This window comes from Macaca thibetana, chromosome 1 (assembly GCF_024542745.1).
Source record: "Macaca thibetana thibetana isolate TM-01 chromosome 1, ASM2454274v1, whole genome shotgun sequence".
In the NCBI taxonomy this organism is placed as follows: Eukaryota; Metazoa; Chordata; class Mammalia; order Primates; family Cercopithecidae; genus Macaca; species Macaca thibetana.
Genome location: NC_065578.1, coordinates 193,879,326 through 193,903,095, shown reverse-complemented (window position 1 = coordinate 193,903,095; position 23,770 = coordinate 193,879,326). Strand labels below are relative to the sequence as shown.

General features: G+C 35.0%; 1 protein-coding gene across 3 annotated transcripts in view; it reads right to left on the bottom strand.

The window, feature by feature from the left end:
* NME7 (NME/NM23 family member 7) overlaps window positions 1-23,770 on the bottom strand; it is a 218,374-nt gene that overhangs the window by 151,083 nt on the left and 43,521 nt on the right. For all 3 annotated transcript variants that reach the window (XM_050784788.1, XM_050784797.1, XM_050784787.1), the window contains exons 4-6: window positions 17,425-17,535; window positions 10,699-10,749; window positions 6,087-6,294 (exon numbers count right to left, since the gene is read on the bottom strand). In XM_050784788.1, coding sequence (XP_050640745.1) covers window positions 6,087-6,294; window positions 10,699-10,749; window positions 17,425-17,535 — 370 coding nt within the window. The remainder of the gene's footprint in view (window positions 1-6,086; window positions 6,295-10,698; window positions 10,750-17,424; window positions 17,536-23,770) is intronic.

Here is a 23,770-nt window from a genome sequence, read left to right as displayed (position 1 = left end):
CCTGGGCAAAGGGAGAATTGGAATTTCAACGCAGAGGGGTAGAATGAGTAAAAGCAACAGAGCAAGAATCCCACAGTAAATAGAAGGTGAGGCAGGATATAAGGCTGGAGGAGGGCTGGGAGACAGATCACTGAAATGCTTTGGAAACTATGTCAAGGAGCTTGAATTTGATTCTGGGAATAATGGAGTACTTTAAAATATCTTTAGTAGTCATGAGATGGATGGATTAATATTTTTAGATAACTCGTTCTGAAACCTACGTGGAAGATACATTTGAGGTAGAAAAGTATATTCCAGGACTCTTGCAGCAGCCCAGGTCAGAACTAGAAGAGTGATGGTAGGAATAGAGAAGGGGAATAATTCAAGAAAATGTTTAGAAATGTTAGAAAAACCTCCAAGATCTTTTGCGGATTCTATTAGGGGGATAAAGAGGGCAGAATAAAGAATACTGGCTCCCAAATTTCTTTCCTAGAGATGTACTGAATACACAAGGAATACTTCGGTAAATTATAATCAGCACAGGCTGAGCATGGTGGCTTATGCCTGTAATCCCAGCATTTTGGGAGGTCAAGAAGAAGGACCACTTGAGGCCAGGAGTTTGAGACCAGACTGGGCAACACAACAAGACCCTATCTTTACAAAAAATTTAAAAATTAGCTGGACATGGTGGTACATGCCTGCAGTCCTAGCTACTTGGGAGGCTGAGGCAAGTGGATGGCTTGAGCCCATGAGTTCAAAGTTATAGAGAGTTATTATCACACCAACCACTGTATTCCAGCTTGGGCAACAGAGTGAAACTCTGTCTCAAAAAAAAAAAAAAAAAAAAAAATTGTAATCAGTTCTGTTTTAAATGTATTGTTTCTATGTAAGTCTGAAACTCTAAGGACAATCCTAGATAGAAACTTAGGTTAATTTACATTTTTCCATATAAAATTATCTCACACAATTTATTGACGAATCAATCTATCCCTTGTCCACTGATTTATAATGGCACCAACTTCTCATTATATGTGGGTCATCTCTTGAGCACTCTAGACTGTTGCACTGATATACTTGCCTACTCCCATGCTAATACCACAGTTTTTCCTACTAAAGATTTATGAAAAGGCTTGATATCCCTTAAAATAAGTCTCACCCTATTATCACCACATCTTTTTCTCCCTCTTCAAAACTGTCTTAACTGTTCTGGGCCCTTGGCTGTTTCATAAGTTTGTTAAACATCATGAAAATCTGTTCTAAGATTTTGAATGAAATTACACAATTTATAGATCAACTTGGAGGGAACTGCTATCTTCAGGATACTGACTCTTCCCATTCATAAACATGGCATATATCTTCATTTATTTATATCTTTTGTTATTGTCTACAATAAATATTTATAATTTTCTCCATAAAGATCCCCCACATCTTTTGTTCAATTTATTCTAGGTGTCATAGACTTTTTTTTGACCATGTGAATGGAAATCTCTTCTAAAATTACATTTTCTAACTGGTTATTTCAAGTATATCAAGATTACTATTGATTTTTGTATATTAATATTAGATCCAGTGCAAATTACAGATACAGGTTTGGGGAGCACCATGAAAGTAAAATATTAATAATAAAAGATAACATCCATTCATTAAATAGTATGTTCTAGGTACTATACTAAGCACTGAAATAATTTCATTTAATCCTCAAAGACCACTACAATGCAGGTTCAATCATGATCTTATTTTACAGACTAGGAAACTGAAAATTAGAGCAAGAAAAGGAGTAAACCAAGAAGAGAAGCCTGCAAAATACCAACGTCTGAAAGGACAAGTGAAGGAAGAAAAACCAATTAGTAAGACACAAATCATGGTCTCCAAAGACAATATTTTCAGGACTGATAAAAATAATGCCAAATTTTAACAATTGCTCACAAATAAGTAGTCAAAGATAGCTGAGGAATGAAAACAGTGAATATAAGTCTATGTTTTGGTAAAATCTGGAAAGATGGAATCAAAAATTAGACAATAACTAATAGGAACTCAAGGTAAAGAAGAAGCTGTTTGGGGCTGCATAAGTTTGGGGCTGTGATGTTTTTCAATTTTTTAAGACCTATGGTCTTTGCTTCTTCAAATAAGCTCTATTTTCCAGCTACAATATTTTTCCTTAATTCCTAGAGCTACCTAACATAATGTCAACAACACTCACTCTTCCCAAGACAAGGGTAAAAATATATATATATCCTAAAGGGTTCATACAAATAATATTATGGATATTTCAGGGACTAACAGCAGAAAGAGGTTAAAAAATTAAATGCACAAAATATAAACAAATATGTTTAAGACATTTCTTTAGGTTAAATGGCAATGGTAGCTGCTTTGGATTGGATGTTTGTTCCTTCCAAATCTCATGTTGAAATTTCATCCCCAATGTTGGAGGTGGGGTCTAATGGGAGGTTTGGATAGTAGGGGTAAATTCCATGAATAGAATAATGCCCTGCCTCCGAGGTGAGCAAGTTTTCCCTCTATTAGTTCCACTGAAAGCTGGTTATTGAAAATAGCCTGACGCCTCTGCCTGTGGCTTGCTTCTTCTCTTACCATGTGATCTGTGCAAATGCAGGCTCCCTTTTACCTTCCATCATGAGTGGAAGCTGCCTGAGAGCCTCACGAGATGCAGATACCCACTCTTGAACTTCCTGGCCATTGGGACTATGAGCCAAATAAACCTTTTTCCTATATAAATGACCCAGCCTCAGGTATTCCTTCATAGCAACACAAAATGGACTACGACAGCAGCTAACTTAGCAAAAGTTGCTCCACTACAAGATATAACTAAAATCTGACAAGTATATTTGTGCTCGAATTTATTAAATGATCTAGTAGAAACAAAAAAGAAATGGATGCCATAAGGTGGTAATAGGGTGAAATAGGCAGGAAATATCAGTAAACATGGTAGTGACTTTCAGTTCAGCCTCAATTATTTCCTTCATTAATTAGTTATGTTGATTATTTTTATAATGCTTTAAAATATGATTGGTAATTTAACTATACAAACAATACCACATTTACAGTAAATGTCTACTACTAAGATGTGGTCAAAGACTATAATTGCTTTCTTGCAGGTATCTTTAACTTCCTTAACACTTTCATCACATTTGTTTCACAAAACCACAGCCATGGTTAAAGCCAACTCTACACCTACTCCTTACCTTCAGCCATGCAGTTGAACCGGCTGGAGAACCACACTCATAATTCATGGCCATGAATACGAGATGGGCCATTAATTCAGCATAGCAATCACACACTACATTTCCCTGATCTATTCCTTTTCCAGATGACCATTTCACATATTCTTCTCTCCCTTCAGACCGATCAATACCTTATCCCTCATCCTCACTTTTAGCTGTTTTGATCTTGCTTCCTAGTTAAGAATCAGCATCTGTGTTCACATATTCTCCCTTCCCATCTGTTGCTACAGACGAGTACCTGAGATGCACGTCTGCCAATCTCTCCACCTGGGTTCTAATTTCCATTCCCTTTTGCCTAATTAATGAAATTCCTCCAAGTCTCCCTCTTTTTCCTACATCATCAATTTTTTACCTAAAACCTCTCATCTTAAAAAAAAATTGATCCTGCTTTTCTTGACAGCTACCACCTCATCTCTTTGCAGGAAAACTCCTCAAAAGAAAAAGTTGTCTATATTCACTAACTCCAATTCCTGTCCCACAATTTTCTTTTAAGTCTACTCCACACAGGGTTTTGCCTCTACCTCCCCATCAACATTGACCTTACAAAGTTCACCAGTGATATCCACATTGCAAAATTTAACAATCCATTCTCAGTCCTCTTCTTACTTGATATATCTGCCATATTTGACACCACTGGTCATTCTCTCATTTTAGAATATTTGATTCACTTAGCCTCTAGGGCATAATTATCTCAGTTTTTCCTCTTACCTCTCTGGTGGCTCCTCCTCAACCTCCTTTGCTGCCTTCTTTTCCTTGACCTTTTATCAAGAGGCAGCTTCATCTTTGGTGCTCTTTCCTTCTCTATCTACACCTTCTCCTTGGTAATCTCAACCAGTCTCCCGGCATTAAATACCATTGATGTGCTGATAACTCTAAGCTGTATACTAATTTTTTTCATTCATCAGTCTAATTGGATAACTAACAAACAGGTTAAGTTTACAAATGTCCAAAACGTAACTCCTGATTTGTCCATTCATTCTGACTCTAGCCACAGTTTGCCTCATTTTAGTTTATGTAAATTCTATCCTTCTGTTAATCAGACTAAGAACTTTGGAGTAATCCTTGGTATCTTTTTCTCATACTCTACATTCAGTCTAGCAGAAAATCTTGTTTCTTTGACCTTCAACCATTAATATATATTTTAAAATATATTTGTATACTTCTTTCATTATTACCACCTGGGTCCAAGCAATCATCTCGCTGGGTTATTCCAACAAACTCCTGATTAGGCTCCCTGTTGCCGTTTTTGCCCTCTATTGTCATTCTTTTTTTCTTTTTTCAAGATGGAGTCTGACTCTGTCACCCAGGCTAGAGCACAGTGGCGTGATCTCAGTTCACTGCAACCTCCACCTCCCTGGTTCAAGTAATTCTCCTGCCTCAGCCTCTGGAGTAGCTGGGATTATAGGTGGGCACCACCACACCCAGCTAATTTTTGTATTTTTAGTAGAAACAGGGTTTTACCATGTTGGCCAGGCTGGTCTTGAACTCCTGACCTCAAGTAATCTGCCCGCCTCGGCCTCCCAAAGTGCTGGGATTACAGGCGTGAGCCACCACTCCTGGCCTCTATAGTCATTCTTAATGCAACAGCCAGAATGATCCTTTTAAATGGCAAGTGGAACATACCAGTCCTTTGCTCAAAACCCTAAAATGGCTCTATTTTTTCAGAGAGAAATCTAAAAGTACTACTACGGCCTATAAGACCATATAATCGTTCCCCTAATTACCTCTGTAACCTCATCGCCCTCTTCCTCCCTCTCTCATTCCTATCCAACCACACTGTCCTCTTTGCTGTTAGTTGACTATTCCAGACAGAAATATGCTATTTAAGGAATAGTGAGATGGTTAGTATGCCTGGAACACAGTGATTAAAATAGAGATTGATCAAAGATACAGTTAGAGATAGATAGGGGCCAGACTAGATAGAGCATTGGAGGCTACAATAAAGACTGTAGATTTTATTCTAGAAGAGACAGAAATTCACTGAAGGGTTTTCAGCAGGTGAATGTTAATCTGATTTGTCTTTAAAAGATCACTGGGCATAGTTAATTGTACTTGGGCAAGGTAAAATTTTCATAAATTGAGTGTAAGAAAAGAGGAAAAAATAATTTGGAGGCTATTGTAGCAGTTCTGGCAAAATACATTAGTGATTTAGACCACAATGATAAGATTCAGGGTTTATTTTGAAAGAGCTGAAGGGACTTGCTGATGAAATGGTAAGAAAAAGAAGGAAATCAATTATAAAACTGTCTAATATTGTTTCATTGCAAACATGACCAGATTAAAAACTACTTTAAGTGAGACACTTCTCACAATGCTAAAAATAAACTTACACTTCATTAATTCAACCTCAGCATAAATCCAATATAATGCTTTATTTATATGGATTTAAAAATAAGGAGTAGAGAAACTTTCATAAACACTAGGTACATATAGGAAAATAATAAGATGTTAAGCTTGAAAGTACAGTGTTAGGTCTGAATCAAAAGGTAATATCTCCAATTATATCTTCTTTATAATATCTCCAATTATATCTTCTTTTTAATATCTGCTAGCCGTAAACTGGTATTCTTACATGAATTCAATAATTCAAACATTTAGGAGCCTCAGTAATTTAAGTCTTTGGAACAAGAAACAGGATGAGAAGTGTTTTATTGGAGAAAACTTACGTTGATCATGATCAGGTTACCAGTTCACAAAGGAGATATACTGAAACACTATTTGATACTAGGCAAAATGTCAAAGATTTTCTCTACTACTAGATCAGTGGCATAAATCCACCCTAAGTCACCAGTGACAGAAATGCTTTACTTTCATATAAAACATTTAAAAGAATTAGAAGAGAATTAAAATATTTTTAAAACTCCTTACTCTGGCCGCAGAAGCAAAAGAATCTGGGCCATGCGCTGCATTTCTTATGCCATCTGTTCCAAAGAGGGCTCTAATGCTTCCAGAAGCATCTGTGCGTGCCACCCCAGAGTTTGCAGGTCCCAGCAGTCTTTTCCATTCACATATAGCATCATCTCTTAAAATCTCCATGGCAATAACAGGACCACTCGTAATAAACTGGATCAGCTCACTGCAAAACAGATAGAAGATTAGTTTGCTTCTTTTTTCTGTCAACCTAGTTATCTGTCTTAACAACAGGATATATTTAAATTGGATTATTTCAACATAGACATGAATATTAATAATCTTAGAACCATTGAGAATAGTTAATTTTACATGGGCAGGAGAAATTTTTCATAAATTGACTGTCTTGCAGTGGCTCAATTCACTTCAAATCACTAGTAATGTCAAATTACTGTTAGCAGAAAAATCACTGTTCTATTAAATTAAGACTATTTCATGACTTAAAATGCATATTGTTGACCTACGCTTTTCCCAGTGCTCTAACAGGTACAGAGGATTTTCCTTTTTATTTACATGTGTTTACCACTGCAGTCAAGTACAATTTCACAATATACAAACTGATGACAGGGATGGATGCCTTGTAACATATTTTTAGAAAGAATTTATTTATTTTTTGTGTAAAACTATTAGAATTCAAAGACTGACAAAGAACTCTCTCAACCAATAAACACTGAGTTGGTTTGGTGAGTTAAAAAAAAAAAAAAAAAAAAAAAACAACCAGCAGGCTTCAAGAAATATCCTTTTATTAGTGTAAAAACTACTCTGGGTTATTTCTGTATTAAATTATTAAAGCTTATGCATAGGTTCTTGATTAAAAACCCAGCACTAAGTCACAGTCCCCCAAGGTATAAAAAACAATACCTCATTTTATTTTCTACTTTTATATGCGTACAGGATGCAATGACAAGTTTAACTATGAAATAAGTGACATCCTCCCTCTGACTGTATTAAGCAGGGACATAGTACTTTTTAGAGTAAGCCCATGTTTTTCTCTCATCCGAAGTAGAGAGAAGAGACCCTCCTGGAGAAAGGAGCATAGTGTGACAGGCTGTTTTGTGCCCACTAACTTACGACTATTTTTTACACACTTCCTTCCACCCTGTACCATGTTATATGTCACCTCCCCTCAGTACTTCCTTTTTAAAACACTCCCATTCGTTTTGAAGAATATTTCTAAGAAATAGTATGTACAAAAAAGTATTCTTATCTTCTACCCTAAGAAGTCGATAATGCCTCCTTATACACTTTCTGCCAAACCTTTGATGCCAAAACAAACAAAACCCCTAAGACCAACCATTAGATTAAAAAAACCCAAATCAAGGGAGCAAACCATGTTTAGTCACTCAGTAAGCATTTAATCATTACCTACAACATCAGCCTCTGTGCCATAAAAAAAATCCCCCCTTCAAGACACTTACAATCTAATGCCCTATTAATACAGAATTCTCAAAACACACAATCAAATAAGCCTATGAATATGGCATGTAACAATACAGGGAATGATGTGCCAGATCATAGATACTGTTTCATGCAATTACTTCACCTAGTCTATTGTTACATCATTCTCATTAACAGGCAACTAGTTAATCCATTCTTATAATAAAATTTACTGCACATAAATCATATATAAATCATTAGACTAGGAGTTGTAATTCAATTCTATAAACATATACAAAGTTTATACCAAAAGACAATTTCCACCAATTTTCTAGAAAATTTTATATGGCTATTCTAACAAGACAGGAATATTTTATAATGCTTGATTTGAAATAATCTATAGCATAATAATTTTCTTATATAAAATTTTTTTTAAAAACCCACTACTCAGTGCAGGATATCAGATAACATGTCTACTGTGGCCATTTCATTTGGCTGATACAACATTCTTTCTTATTAGAAGTGTAAACACTCTTTGTCTGTCAACAGTAACATGAGTATGCAAAATATTCACTTAAATTTAATTACATGTCAAATATTAAGAATATATAGATTCACTGTAACATATATTATTTGTTATATGTCAAAGAACAAAATATATATCAAACTATTTAGTTAAAATAGAAGGGTTCCATGAACATTGCTTTATGTATACAAGACTACCAAAATAATTTAAAAGTACAACAGGCTACAGTAACCAAAACAGCATGGTACTGGTACAAAAATAGACACATAGATCACTGGAACATAACAGAGAACCCAGAAATAAAGTCACACATCTACAGCCATCTGAACTTTGACAAAGTCAACAAAAATAAGCAATGGGGAAAGGATTCTCTATTCAATAAATAGTGCTGGGATACCTGTCTAGCCATAAGCAGAAGAATGAAACTGGCCCCCTAATTTTAACCATATACAAAACTTCACTCAAGATGGATTAAAGATTTGAAAGTAAGACCTCAAACTGTAAGAATCCTAGAAGAAAATCTAGGAAACACCATTCTGGACATTGGCCTTGGGAAAGAATTTATGACTAAGTCCTCAAAAGTAATGGCAACAAAAACAAAAATTGACAAGTGGGACTAAAGAGCTTCTGCACAGAAAGCTTCTGCATCAGCAACAGAGTAAAAAGACAACCTATAGAATGGGAGAAAATATTCGCAAACTATGCATTCAACAAAGGACTAATATGCAGAATCTGTAAGGACCTTAAACAATCAAACAAGCATGAAACAACCCCACTAAAAAAATTAGCAAAAGACATGAATACACACTTCTCAAAAGAACATACAAGCAGCCAATAAGCATATAAAAAATGCTCAATATCACTAATCATCAGAGAAATGCAAATCAAAACCACAATGAGATACCATCTCACACCAGTCAGAATGGCTATTATTAAAAAGTCAAAAAATAAACATGCTGGCAAGACTACAGAGAAAAGAGAATGCTTATACACTGTTGTGGCAATGTTAATTACTCCAGCCACTGTGGAAAGCAGTGTGGATATTTCTCAAAGAACTTAAAACAGAGCTACCATTTGACCTAGCAATTCCATTACTGGGTATATACCCAAAGGAAAAGAAATTCTACCGAAAAGACACATGCACTCATACACTCATTGCTGTGCTATTCACAATAGCAAATACATGGAAATAACTCAAGTGCCCATCAGTGGTAGACTGGATAAAGAAAATGTGGTGTATATATATATATAACACAGAACTCTACACAGCCATAAAAAAATAAAATCATGTTCTTGGCAACAATATGGACACAGTTGGAGGCCATAATCCTAAGCAAATGAATCCAGAAACAGAAAACCAAATACTGCATGTTCTCACTTACAAGTAGGAGCTAAACATTAAACACACATGGACACAAATATGGGGATAATAGACACGATGGACTACTAGAGGAGAGAATGCAGGTGGTGTGAAAAACTACCTGGTGGGTATTATACTCTCTATCTGGATGATGGGATCCATACTCCAAACCTCAGCATCATACAATATTCCCATGTAATAAATCTGCATATGTACCCCCTGTATCTAAAATAGAAGCTGAATCCTTTTTTAAAAAAAGTCAAAAAACAACAGATGCTGGCAAGTCTGTAGAGAAAGGGAACACTTACATACTGTCGATGGGAATGCAAATTAGTACCTCAACCACTGTAGAAAATAGTTTGGAGTTCTTTCAAAGGACTTGAAACAGAACTACCATTTGACCCTGAAATCCCATTACTGGTATATATCCAAAAGAAAATAAATATTTCTACCAAAAAGATACATGCACTTGCCTGTTCACTGCAGCACTATACACAATAGCAAATACATGGAATCAACCTAGGCGCCCGTCAGTGGTGAACTGGATAAAAAAAATGTGGTACATATACACCATGGAATACCATGCTGCAATAAAAAAGAATGAAATCATAGCCTCTGCAGCAACATGAATAGAAATGGAGGCCATTATCCTAAGCAAATTAACACAGAACAGAAAACCAAATACCACATGTTCTTACTTATAAGTGGGAATTAAATAATGACTACTCATAGACAATAATGTCTACTGATGGCAACGACAGACACTGGGGACTATTAGAGTGGGAGAAAGGGAAGGGAGCAAGAATTGAAAAACTAAGTATTGGGTATTATGCTCAGTACCTGGGTAATGGGATCAATTGTACCCCAAGCCTTAGCGTCACACAATATTCCCAGGTAACAAACCCACACATGTACCCCCTGAATCTAAAGTAAAAGTTGACATAAAAAATACAAAGTAAAAAAATTAAAAGCCCCACAAACACAAAAGCATAACAAAAATATTGAACATCAAATATAATTATCACTCCATTTTTAATCAGCCAAAAATTTTAAAAGTTATCCTTGTTGTAATGTAAACAAATCATCCTATTTGCAACTAACTAAAGTTTAAGATTTTTAATGATAAAATATAGGAATTCTTAATAAAAAGACAGAGAATGCAATTCTTAGAATTCTGTGCAGTTGCAAGATGTTGCTATGGCCCTTCTGACAGATTATTCTCATGTAATAAATTTTAAAAATGTAAATCCATAGTTTTCTAGGATATCCTCCTTTATATGCCACTAATCCCCAAATTAAGGACCTACTTGAAAAAGGGCCTTGATTGGTGATCTACGTGAAAATCCAATGCTTCTTTCCTATAAAATAATCAAAACGACAATAGTTAAGAACTATAAAAGAAAACACATTACTTTAGCTTACATTAATAAAATAAAGATAAAATCCTCTCAATCTATACTAATTTATATTTTAATTAATAATTTTTCACCAAATATTCTGTCAAAGCCTCTCTTTTAAAATATTTTGTAAGTATGAGTAATAGCGATGTAAATAAAAATTAATGTAGGAGGCAATATTTACTTTTCTACTTATGTTATATATCATCTATTTTCTTCTTTTTTTTTTTTTTCAGATTGAGTCACCCAGGCCAGAATGCAGTGGCACGATCTTGGCGCTTGCTACAACGTCCACCTCCTGGGTTCAAGCAGTTCTCCTGTTTCAGCCTCCCAAGTCACTGGAATTACAGGTGTGTGCCACAATGCCTGGCTAATTTTTGTACTTTTACTAGAGATGGGGTTTCACTACGCTGGCCAGGCTGGTCTCAAACGCCTGACCTCAGGTGATCCACCCACCTCGGCCTCTCAAAGTGCTGGGATTACAGGCGTGAGCCACCACACCTGGCCTTATCTATCTTTTTTCACAGCATCCTGAACATTCTAGAAACAAAGGTTAATATTTGACCAATGAGAATATTTGTTTTTTAAAGTCTAAATAAGTTGCAGCCAAAAAATGCAAAGCCATCTTCTAATTAAAAATTTGTCACTTTTTTTTCCACAGGCTTTACACTTAAGAGTTTAGGCTAGAATTTTAACTTAATGTTTACAGCTTTTTTTCTTAGCTAGGTATCTCCAAAGGAAAGACTATACAGCCGTGTTTTTAAAAGCTACCTGAGAAATTATGTATCTTAATTTGTTTTTATTTTATTGGTTACTAATGCTTTAACTGACATCACCAAAAAAGGGGAGAATATGGAAACATTTAGAATTCAGAGTTTATTAATTGTAACAGGAATTTACTTTTTACATTTATATTACCACTAAGGAATATCTACACAGGCAATAAAAGAATGCACTTTAAACTGATTAGCCAAAAACTCTAAAAAACTTTTTTTTAAAGCAAACTGGGTGACTCTCCTAAAACTGTGTAGTTTTCTTAAAGGCTTTGAACTAGGTTAACAGTATGTGACAAATATATGTAAACATTAACTACTTTTAAAACTGGAAAGTAGACCATCCTGGCTAAAATGGTGAAACCCCGTCTCTACCAAAAAATACAAAAAAACTAGCCGGGCGAGGTGGCGGGCGCCTGTAGTCCCAGCTACTCGGGAGGCTGAGGCAGGAGAATGGTGTAAACCCGGGAGGCGGAGCTTGCAGTGAGCTTAGATCTGGCCACTGCACTCGGGCCTGGGCGACAGAGCGAGACTCCGTCTCAAAAAAAAAGAAAAAAAAAAAACTGGAAAGTGTTCCCTAGCAAAGAATCAACCTTTCAGGCTCGAGAATTAATTTGATATGCAATGCTTTTAAGATTTTATCAGCATATTACAAAATGAATTTATATAACAAGTTATATCACACATACTCTCATTCTAACCAAATGTACTTAAACATTCATTTGGCTATGAAGAGATTATGAAATACGTAATGCCAATATAGAGAATAAAATTCATCCTGAGACATGGAAAGGAGAAAAAAATCTAATTTTTCTAGAGTTAATTATAGCCATGATTAAATTATTCTATTTATTCCTTACAACAATATATTGAAATAGGTGTGATCACCTTCATTTTACATTTGAAAAGAATAAAGTTAGCATGGTTACATAACTTGTCCAGTTCACAAAGCTAGTAAGGACAAGACAAGAAGATTTGAACCCAAAGCTCTCTGCAAATTTCTGACTGCTTATGCTCTTGCTACTACTAACTGCAGAACAACATTCCAGAGGGTAAATAGAAAAACTCACAAAAAAAAAGAGATATGTACATATTGCATCACAGTCTAAACTGGGGTAAAACTGAATGACTGAAAAACTCACATGGAGAATAAATTAGAAGAGTTAGCAGAAGAATACTAAAACAACCAATTCTAAACTTCTCAAACACAAAAAAAACTGAACTACAAGAAAGGAAAAAACAAACAACCATAATCTTGAACATCCTTGAAAAGAAAAACCTCAATCCATTACTAAAAATGCTTCATTGTTTTCATCCAACATGTCCCTGATTCCATAGTTATCTCCATTCAAAATCTAAAACTGAAACCAGGATGAGAGTTCATAAATGTTTTCCCATCATTCTTACCTAATTCTTTGCTTAAAAGGTTTAGAAGGAGATAGGTATTAACAAGTGAATCACTATCTAGAGAAGTTTTTTGTTATTGTTTTGTTATGTTTTGTTGTGTTTTTATAAAGAAACTAATCGTTCTTTCACAAGGATCTATCCATTAACCCTTTCAAGAAATAGTTACTTAATGCCTACCTTCGTTGCGGCACTGATCCAAGAACTAGAAATACAGTCATACAGAACTCAGCAGCTATCTTCTGGATATTGCATCATGGGGGAACTGACATTTGAACAAACAATTTTAGAAAAGATGCATACATTGTGAGAAATTTCTCCAGGTGAGTTTCTCTCTTCTAACTTGTCTTATTGGGTATGCCAAGAATGCAAGGACCTGACTGATCTTTATCAGTGTCATTTCTCAGGATTGTGTTTGCAACAAGCAACCTTGAGGGATAAGGTAAAGCCTCTCTTCAGTATAAAGAGTAGGCTTGTTTATTGCTTGCTAATGGAACAGCTGGTAACCCAAGCTCACTCCTCCTCAGTTGTGATGCCATCCTCTACAAACACAGTATACACCTGGGCTTAGGACATTTTATTCCTACAGGATATGGAGGCAAGGAGAACCAATATAAACACGATGCTCATGCTGCTTGCTTTACCATAATAGTCTTTTGTCTCTGACCCAGAAGTCTCATGTCATCTGCTAACATCCATGGAAGAGTTACAGGTAACTTCCTAGCTTATAAATTGGATGAAATCCCAAGCTCAGCATACTAATAAAAATACATGAACTGATATGAATGATTACATAAGCAGTTAAGTTTTCTTGGGAATTAGTTTCCATGAGACACTTGGGTTGGTTCTGAATGATGAATAGGAATGGACTAGACAGAAGACAAGGCAGAGCATTCAAGACAGTACAATATTATGTACAAAAGAACTGAGATGGGATAAAGCACAACATATTCAGGGAACTGAAACCTAAGTATCCTCTTAGAGCTATTACAGTAGGTGAGTCCAGATGACTAAGAGTCTTGTATACTCCATCAAAGAGCTTGTCTGCTTGTCCATTTCTTCATGCATATGGGAAACCACTGATGGATTTAAGGAAGGGAGTGGTAACATGTTCAAATTTTCATTTTATAAGGTTCATTGTAGTGGCAATAAGAAAATGGCATGGAGCAATCTTTAGGTGGGAAATGAGCCATCAAGGAATAGAAGGTAGTAAGTCAAGAAGTAGACAAATCAGTCAGTAGCCTATTTTGATACTTTGAAAGCCTGAATATGAGTCTATAAAATGCCTAAACTAAGGGGCTGCAATAGGAATTATAAGGAGAGTATTGCTCCCAGAGATATACAGAAAGCAGAAGTAAAAATATTTATAAATCAGGTAGGTATGAAGAATGGGGGAGCAGCAAGATGAATCTAGGATCACTTTCAGATTGACAGTTGTAGAGAGAAGTCAAGGCTGAAGATGTATTTGGAATTCATCTATAAGTGGTAGGTGATCATTTGGACATGGATGGGACTACTCAAGTAAAATTGTAAAGAAAAGAACATACAACAAGCTGGATGCAGTGGCTCATGCCTGTAATTCTAGCACTTTGGGAGTACAAGGCAGGAGACTCACTTGAGGCCAGTTCAAGACTAGCCTGGGCAACAAAGCGAGACCACGTTTCTGGAGGAATACCTAATCGAAATCATAGTGACAGTCACTGAGATGGGAAAGCAAATAGAACAGAGCCCTGTATGATCACTCACAGAGATGCTGAAGTCATCCCAACTGTCAGGAGACACTGGAATAGAAGGAGACTATAACTTTAAACAAACAAAGTGTCCAAATCTTTAACAAATGTGGAGTTGGTGAACTGTAGAATGGAAATGAGGCTCAGTGGGTGGTAAAACAACTAAATAACATGAATTTCTAAGGATGAAGAAGAGTACAGATTTTTAGGAGAGAGCTAAAACACACTATATCATGACCCTGTGACACAAGAAACATTCCTGAGTGAGCAGCCTACAGGGCTAAAAGGAAAGGGATGTCCCTGGAGAAGGGTCAGATTTCAACTAAACTAAAAATGTGTGGGCAAGGATACACTCTGTTAAGACACTATGGACATAGGGATATTTGTTCACAATGAAACTTGATTTCCAGAGGGGTGAGTGAAAATGATTTGGTAAGAGATTTGTGTTCAGAAGACTATGAGAAAAGGAAGTGTATAACTACAAATGAATAGGTGTGTTAACAAGTAATTAGAAGGGCTTGCATCTGTGGTACTCCAAATAATGAAGTGTTTCATAAGGCATGGGTGGAATTAACAAGATTTAAGATTTCAAAGAAACTAGCAAATGTACACCCTATGGTGCTCTTGAAGTGTTCACTGGTTTTAGCATCTTTCTTCATGTGCTATAGGGCCATTATGATAAACAAGCAGCATCTTTACCACAGGAAGTTGGATACCAAGTCATCAGACACTGGAAGTATAGAGACGCTAAACTCATGTAACCCTCACCACAACTTTATGAGACAGGTACTATTATAAATCCCATTTTGCAAACGAAGAAATAAACACAGTGGTAAATTGTTCAGTCACACACCTAGTAAGTAGCACAGTTACAAGCAATCTGGTCTAAATACTGTGCTCTGAAATGTAAGCCTCCTCTCTCTCTAGAAAATATGTAAACTAGGAGATCATACAAAAGGAAAATATTCCAATTAAACATGTCATTGTCAGGGTACAATGGAGGGTATTGTGTTCAAGTTTCTTGGAATCAGATGTATTGAAGCTGACTTGAATGTCTACTGCTCCCCACTGTCCCCGCTCTCACAGAAACAAAAATGCAACTGACCCATGGAATAAATCCAGAAATAAATGATTTATTGAAGCATTAAGAAGATAGCTGATCAAAAACAAACAAAAACTAGTGGAGAAACATGAGAACACTATTGGAGCCAGATCTGCCTAACTGCTACATTCCTGTCCCTAGAGACACTCTGTGTCACACTCAGCCAACCAGAGTGTGATCCCAGGAAACAAAGGCCTCTGCCCTATACTCATCTCCCTTCTTCATCTTCCAGAATGTTTCAGTCTTTGCTTTGTTTACTTGATAAGAAAATTTTTTTAAAACAGGTGTCCAATATCATGGAACAATCATTAGATTTTTTTCTAAAGGATCTCTAAAAAAATTGAAGAGAAGGTTTTCCCTATCCTTTGTTTGTACATTGGTAATACTCTCCTTGCCACTCTCACGAGGTTAGAGTTACTTACTTCATCATAGAAAGGGATAAATAGAATGTATAAGTCTTATTTTCACTAAATAACTTAGAAAATATCTGGTTAAATGGGTTAGATTGCTTTTTAGATAGGTATATTTACCTATCTAAGTAAAAAATAAATAGGTATATTTATCTATTATTTATAAAAGAAGAGCTAAATGTAAACATTTCCAAATGCATCATCTTTGGAAATCCCAACAATAACATCCTCTTGTCAAATAAAAATAATCAGACATTAATTTCATCTATTAATTTTATACAGTGTGTTATCCTTATATATTAAGAAAAGATTATAATTATCAAGCATTGGTGTTATAAAAGCGGATGGGGTTTTGAAAGACAATAATAATTAAATGAGGCATGCATAATTTGACAACTCCTAATTACTGAGACTTCAGTGGTTATTTATGCATCTGATTACTTGTTGTCTTATTGTTCTTTCTTTCTTCTTTTCCTTTTTGTTACCTGGTGTAATGACTACATGACAGCTGAATTTCTACCCTGTCCTAACTTTGCTGATCTTTAAGAAACGGGACTTCTGCAATAAAAAGTTCCCTTTACAACCAGACCAGCTGAGACTGGTTAGAACTGAGATAGGCAAACGAATGACATCAAAAAGACCTCGGGCTTCATTATAATCTCATTTTCATACTATATGACACGCCCACCAGCACCATGACAGCTGAAAATGACCATGACAAGGACCGGAAGAGGCCATAAAAAGACAAAAAGGAAAGCAGCACTCCGATTCACCATCAATTGTGAAACCGATGGAAGTTCACCACCAATTTCCAGAAAAGAAATGCATGCTGCTCCTCTTGCTTTTTATGTCCTTTATTAGAGAAATCCTTTTATTTTAACCCCCTCACCCTTCTCTAGTTGAGAAGTTGATTTGTGAGCCACGCTCCTGTTTCTCAATTCCATGGACACTGAATAAAGCCTGCACTTGATACCCACTTTCGGTTTTGTGTATAGGCTTCATGACACTGAACAGGAAAAGATCCCATCTTTTGGGGGCCAGCTTTGTCAGTAACATTCTAGATGAACTCCTGCAGTTCCCATTTTGGTAAGGTTACTATTCTATTCTTGGTCATTCAATAGGAGGTTTTTAAATTTTAAACAATGACAAGAAAGATAGAAAATGATTTTTTAAAAAGTAATCAGACATTACATAACTGAAAATGATCAAAAAATTACCTTGAAAGCATCATCATTTTGAGTTTGGTTATAGTAAATCCAGCTTTGTTTATAATTTCAATTATTTCTCCAGCCTTGGATATTGCATCTGGTTTAATTAGGGCTAGTGTTCTATAAGGAAACAAAAAATAAGTTTGCAAATAAAAATAAAACGAGATCAACAGTTTTTATTTATAATTCCCAAGCAGCAGTAGTTTTCTCAACAATCATCCTAGATCATCAAAATTTGAAATTAATTATATAGAAAAGTGTATTAAAGACATCCCTTAAAAACTTATACAAAGTAAGCGTAGTATTTTTCCCATGAACATCAAAATTAGATACTAAACTTGGGGGAGGGGGGAAGTTTAGGAAAAAAAGCACTAAAATTGTTATTTTTAATGTATCCGAATCAGAAAACACAGGCATTTAGAATCTCCAGTTCTTAGAATACATTTTGTACAAAGGACTAATCTCTAAAACAGTGCATTAAATATATTATGAGCTTGGTTTCTGATCTCTTAGACTTCAACATATGTATGCTATCTAGTCAGTTCACCACTGATTTGGAAATAATTATATATTCTTCTATTGATTCTTTATTCATAACATGGGTGATTGCATGAAGAATCAAATGTCTTCTTATACAACAATGTATATGAATTGGTAACAACGTGCTAACTTTTAAAATCATGTTCTTCTCCAAGAGGATACATCAGAACAATGCACTCTCCCCCTCTGAAGATTCAGAATTAAGAGCAATTTGGAGATGAAGATCACCTGAGGGTCCTCATTTTACTGATGAGGAAACTAGGCCTACCAAGGTAACATGCCAGAGGTTACACAACCGGTCAGCAGCATTCTCAGGACAAAACACCCAGCTCACCAGACTCCTAGGTCTGTCCTTCCACGTGACAAATAATGTTACTATTAATATTATTAAAAAGGGGCATCATCACCAAATTCTCAAGAATATTATTTGCAAACGCAATATAAAAATTATATTAGCTGGAGTAATTCTGCTTTTGTGATAAAGAGTTGCTGCCACTTTCTCCTCTGCATTTCCAATTGCTCTTATAACACTGGCATTAATTCAAGGAATCCATAAAAGGAGAATGGTTGGTCTTTTCATTGTTGGATTTTTTTCACCAATAAGACAAAGTTAGCTCAGGATAAAATTCAAATATCCTTACTTAAATTGGATATAGCTTATGGCTGAGGTTTAAAACTGTAATAACAAAAGAAAGTGTTCATCTTAGTGTGTTTATTACAAATTATAGCAGATAATGCTTTTCTTTGTTTTAAAGCAGATGAGTCAGTTATATTACTTTATATTGTCTAGCTTCATTGAAAACACACTTAAAACTCTTCACTTTTTAATTCATATTATTTAAATATTTTAAACCAAACTAACCTATAAACTGTTTATGCTCAACTCTGGAAGAACATTTCACTGACCATGGCTGTTAAAGAAAATATAAAACATGGCAGTAGTCATCAATGTCTATAAACAAGAAGCAATGTGAAAAGTCTAAAATTGACAAACAGCTTAAAATGTAATTTGATTTTCTCTTAAATGCCTACTAGAGACAAAAGATTGATTATGTGATAAATGACTCTAAAGAAATTCCTCTGTCATGTCTTTGCTGCTTAATTTTTCAGTAAGTAATAGTAAATTGTATTTTGGAGGGAAAATAAGAGAAATGTCAGGCATTATATGTGTTAATTTCAAAATAACGATAGCACATGAAGAAACAATAGGGCAACAAAGATATATCAGTAGTATCTCTGTTATCTGTAACTGCATAACAAACCATCCAAATATGTAGTGGTGTAAAACAACAATTTCTCAAGGTTCTGTAGGTAGGCTGTGCAGTGGTTTTACCAAGAATCATTCACACAGCTGTATTCAGCTAGTGGACCAGCTGGGGGCTGTGCTCAGCTGAGACAACTAGGCTTTTCTCTCCTGTGGTCCTTAAGGAAGCTAGACCAGGGCTCTTCAAATACCACCACACAGCAACCAATGTACAGGCAATTGTCAAGTGTCCCCTTGAGTCATGTTTGCTGACATCTCTTTGGCCAATGCAAGTCACGTGGTCAAGCTCAGCGTCATTATGAGAGAAAACCACGAGGTATGATTCATTGAGAGCCATCAGTGTAACAATCTACCACTTAGTAATCCTCTTGCCTGCGCTGAGGCAAGCACTGTAAGATGCAGCATGAGATACTCTCCAAAGAAAACAAAAAATTATAAAAACCACTATTTAAGATTAAAACTTCTTAGCAATACACAGTAACTACTTCTTGTGAAAAAACAGTTTGGCCAGCCTTCACGAACCCAGAATATGGATTTCCAGAAAAAAAACAATTCTCACAGAGCTATGCAATAAATGTCTTCATCAGGTTCTGAGCAAAAATCGCAGCAAACATATTTTTGAGACAGATGACTGACTGGTATACAATAAATGTCCCAGATAGTATATAGTGCTATTGCTATGTAATAACGTCTTAGATAGCACAGTGCTACGGACTCTTCAAATGCCATTGACCAAAAAGAATAAATATGCAAACTTTCATCTATGCTAATGTATGTAACTATTCTAAAAGGTATTCATATTTGTCTTAAGTATATAAAAACCTATTCTAAACATCAAGGCTAAATTTTTGGTTTTTCTCATGCTTCCCTTACAAGCATAACATGTGTATCTGCCCCATGGATAAAGGAAGATTGTCTCAAATGAGGCACCTGTAATTTGGAGGAAAATTCAGTGAGTCAAGACTTTTGCTTGGCAACAATAGCAAAATTATTCAGAACAATTCTTCTACCAAAAACTAAAAAAGTTGATATTTTTAAAAATCTTTTAAAAATTAAAGATAAATTGACTAGATCATAAATAATTACTGGGACAAAAGTGAAAAAAAAAAAGTAAGAATGAAAGGTAAGAATAAAAGTTGTTTTTGACTTGACAGCATTGCCTATCTGGAAACTCTGAACTTTGCTTTGTAATACATCATTGGGAAAGGGTAACAGAACCCAAGAGATGATCCTTCCTAAACCAATCTGGGCCCAAAGGCTACACCATCCCCCTTAGGGTGAATCAAAAACAACCAAGTCTTGAATGGCAATACAAGTTCACATCATCTAAGCAGTCTCAAAACTTACAATTTTTGAACTACCAGTTATACCGACTGCTAATGCCTCTGGGAAAAAGAAGCAAAGACAATTAATTCCCTCCTAGTAGGAAAGTAATGTCATCCTGTACCTCAAATAATTCATATGAAAATGCATATGACACATATAATATATACATATATGCAATACACCCACACATACACACATGGCAATCATACAGAAAGATAACCACACACACATACACACATACAGGGACAAGGCCAACATGAGGGAAAACCAGGAGAAACAACAGAAGAGAGACCCACAAATACTTCAGATACTAGAATAATCAGATAAAAACTTTAAAATATCTGTGCAAACTATGGTTAAAGGACTAAAAGACAAGTTACAAAATATTATCAGGCTATAGAAAACTATAAGCTACAAAACTGAATAAGTAGATCTGAAAAAGAAAATATTAGAATATCTTGTGATGAAAATACAATAATAAAAATGAGAACTAGATAAAGGGTTTGACAGAAGAAAGCAAATTCAGAATGAAGCACAGAAAAACAAAAAGATACAACAGAGATAAGAAAATAGTTTCATGAATGTAAGTGAAATAAAGACATTTTCAGATGAGAGCAAACTGAAAGAGTTTTCTATTAATAAACATACTCAAAAGGAAATTACTTTTTTAAAATGTAATTTAAGCAAAGGTAAAATCATCACAAACAGAATGTTTCAGATAAAAGAAAGGATAAAAAGCAAAAAGTGAAGAAACCTAAATGAATACTGATTACATAAAACAATAATAGTAAATCATTAGGTTCATGGAAAAACAAAAACAAAAACAAAAAAAATACACAACAAAAACAGCATATAATTCAGCAAAAATCCCAGCAAAAATTGAGCTAAAGTCTTCTGAGATTCTTAGATTTTCAAGAAGGAAGGTGAAAATATTAATTAGATTTAAGTTTTACCAAGTTAAGTACATATGTTGTAGTTTATAATATAAACACTAACTGTATGCAGAAATAAAAGCAGATGAAAAAATCCTCAAGCAATCCAATCAATCAAAAGTAAGATAATAAAACAGGCAGGAGAAGAAAGCTCAGGATAAGATGTCAGAGTTAAAGCCAAGTATATTAGTAGTTACATTACAAATAAGTACTCTATAGTAGATGCAGGTTATAAAATTGTATTTATAAAAAAAATTTTTTAAGATAATCTGATTGGATTTTAAAGCCTAGATGACGGGTTGAAAGGTAGAGCAAACCACCATGGCACATGTATACCTATGTAATAAACCTGCACGTTCTGCACACGTATCCCAGAACTTAAAGGAAAAAAAAGATACAAAAAGCAAACAAACAACAACAACAAAAACAACTAATGAAAGGCATACTTAGAATAGAATACTGAAAATCTAAAGTAAAAAGAATGGAAAAGGTATACCATGCGAATGTTAACCAAAAGAAAGCCAGTGCAGCTATATTAATATCAGAGAACGTAGACTTTAAGGTGAAAGGCATTGCTAGAGATGAAGATGGTCTCTTCATAGTAATAAAAAGTTCAATTTACCAAGAAGATATAACAATTTAAATCACCTAGTAACATACCCTTAAAATTATAATATAAAGACTACATAACTATAGGAAGAAATAGACAAATGATAATTACATTAGAAAAGTTTAACAAAGCCTTGGCAATTGATACAATAAGCTGCCCAAAAATTAGTAAATATGTGAAAGATTTGAACATCACAATTCACAGACTTTACCTAATGGATGAATATATAAAACTATACAAAACAACTGCAGACTAAACATTCTTTTCTTTTCTTTCTTTCTTTTTTTCTTTTTTTTAGAGATGGAGTCTTGCTGTGTTGCCCAGGCTGGAGTGCAGTGGTGCCATCTCAGCTCACTTGAACCTCCCAGGTTCAAGCAATTCTCCCACCTCAGCCTCCCAAGCAGCTGGGACCACAGAAGCATGCCACCACACCCGGCTAATTTTTGTAATTTTTTAGTAGAGACAAGGTTTCTCTTGTCTTGGCCATGTTGGCCAAGCTGGTCTCCAACTTCTGACCTCAAGTGATCCACCTGCCTCAGCCTCCCAAAGTGCTGGGATTACAAGCGTGAGCCACCACACCTGGCCTAAACATTCTTTTCTAACACACATAGCTAATTAATAATTTACTATTCTAAGCCAGAGGCAAATCTCAACCAGTATGAAAGGCAAAAATCATGAAGAATATGTCCTCTAGACACATGCAATTCAGCTAGATTCCAATACAAAAAGAGAATAAACAAATCTCCATATGTTTGGAAGTAAACATAATTCTAAATAAATAATAAACCAAAGAAGACAACACTAAGAAAGTAAAAAATATTTCTAACTGAATAAAAAATACATATCAAAAATAATAGGATATGATTATAAGCAGTATTTAGAAGGAAATTTATACCCTTAATTGCATATATTAAAAATGTTAAAAATTGATAGAGTACATAATTCTGAAACTACTAATAGCAGAAAAGTGGAATAAAGAAAATTGGTCAGTAACCACCAACTTAGAATTGTGTGTCTAGCAATAGTACCATTAAAGAAAGAGGGTAAAATAAAAAACATGTGCAAATTAAAAAGAAACAGGTAGCTTACAATGAAGAAATGAAGGATAACAAGAAGAGAAATTATTCTAAAAGGACAGGTTGATATGCAAGAAGAATTGGTGAACAAATGTTTAGGTAAATCCAAGCAAATATTGTTTCTATCAAAATAAATAAATAAACAAACAAATAAATAAAAGAATGTCTAACATGCAGGCAAAAAAAACTGAATGTCCAAAGACAACAACAACAATAACGAAACTATGTAAGGTTTAAGAGAAATTAGAGCCAAAGTGTCCTAAACTTGTTGTATGACTTGGGAGAGAGCCATGTTATTATAGAACTTTAAGTTAAATACATGAAAAAATTTCAAGCCTAACCAATAAAGAATAAGTATAAAAATCACATAACCTCTAAAGCAACAGAGAATATAGTAGGCAGAATAATACTACCCCTCAAAGATATCCACATCATAATCTCCAGAACCTATAAATTATGTTACCTCACCTGGCAAAAAGGACTTTGCAGAGGTGATTAAGATTACAGGCCTTGAGATAGTAGAGATTATTCTGGATTAATTCCCAAGGGCCCAATCTCATCACATGAGTCCCTAAAATCAGAGAATCTTTACTAGCTTTAGAGAACC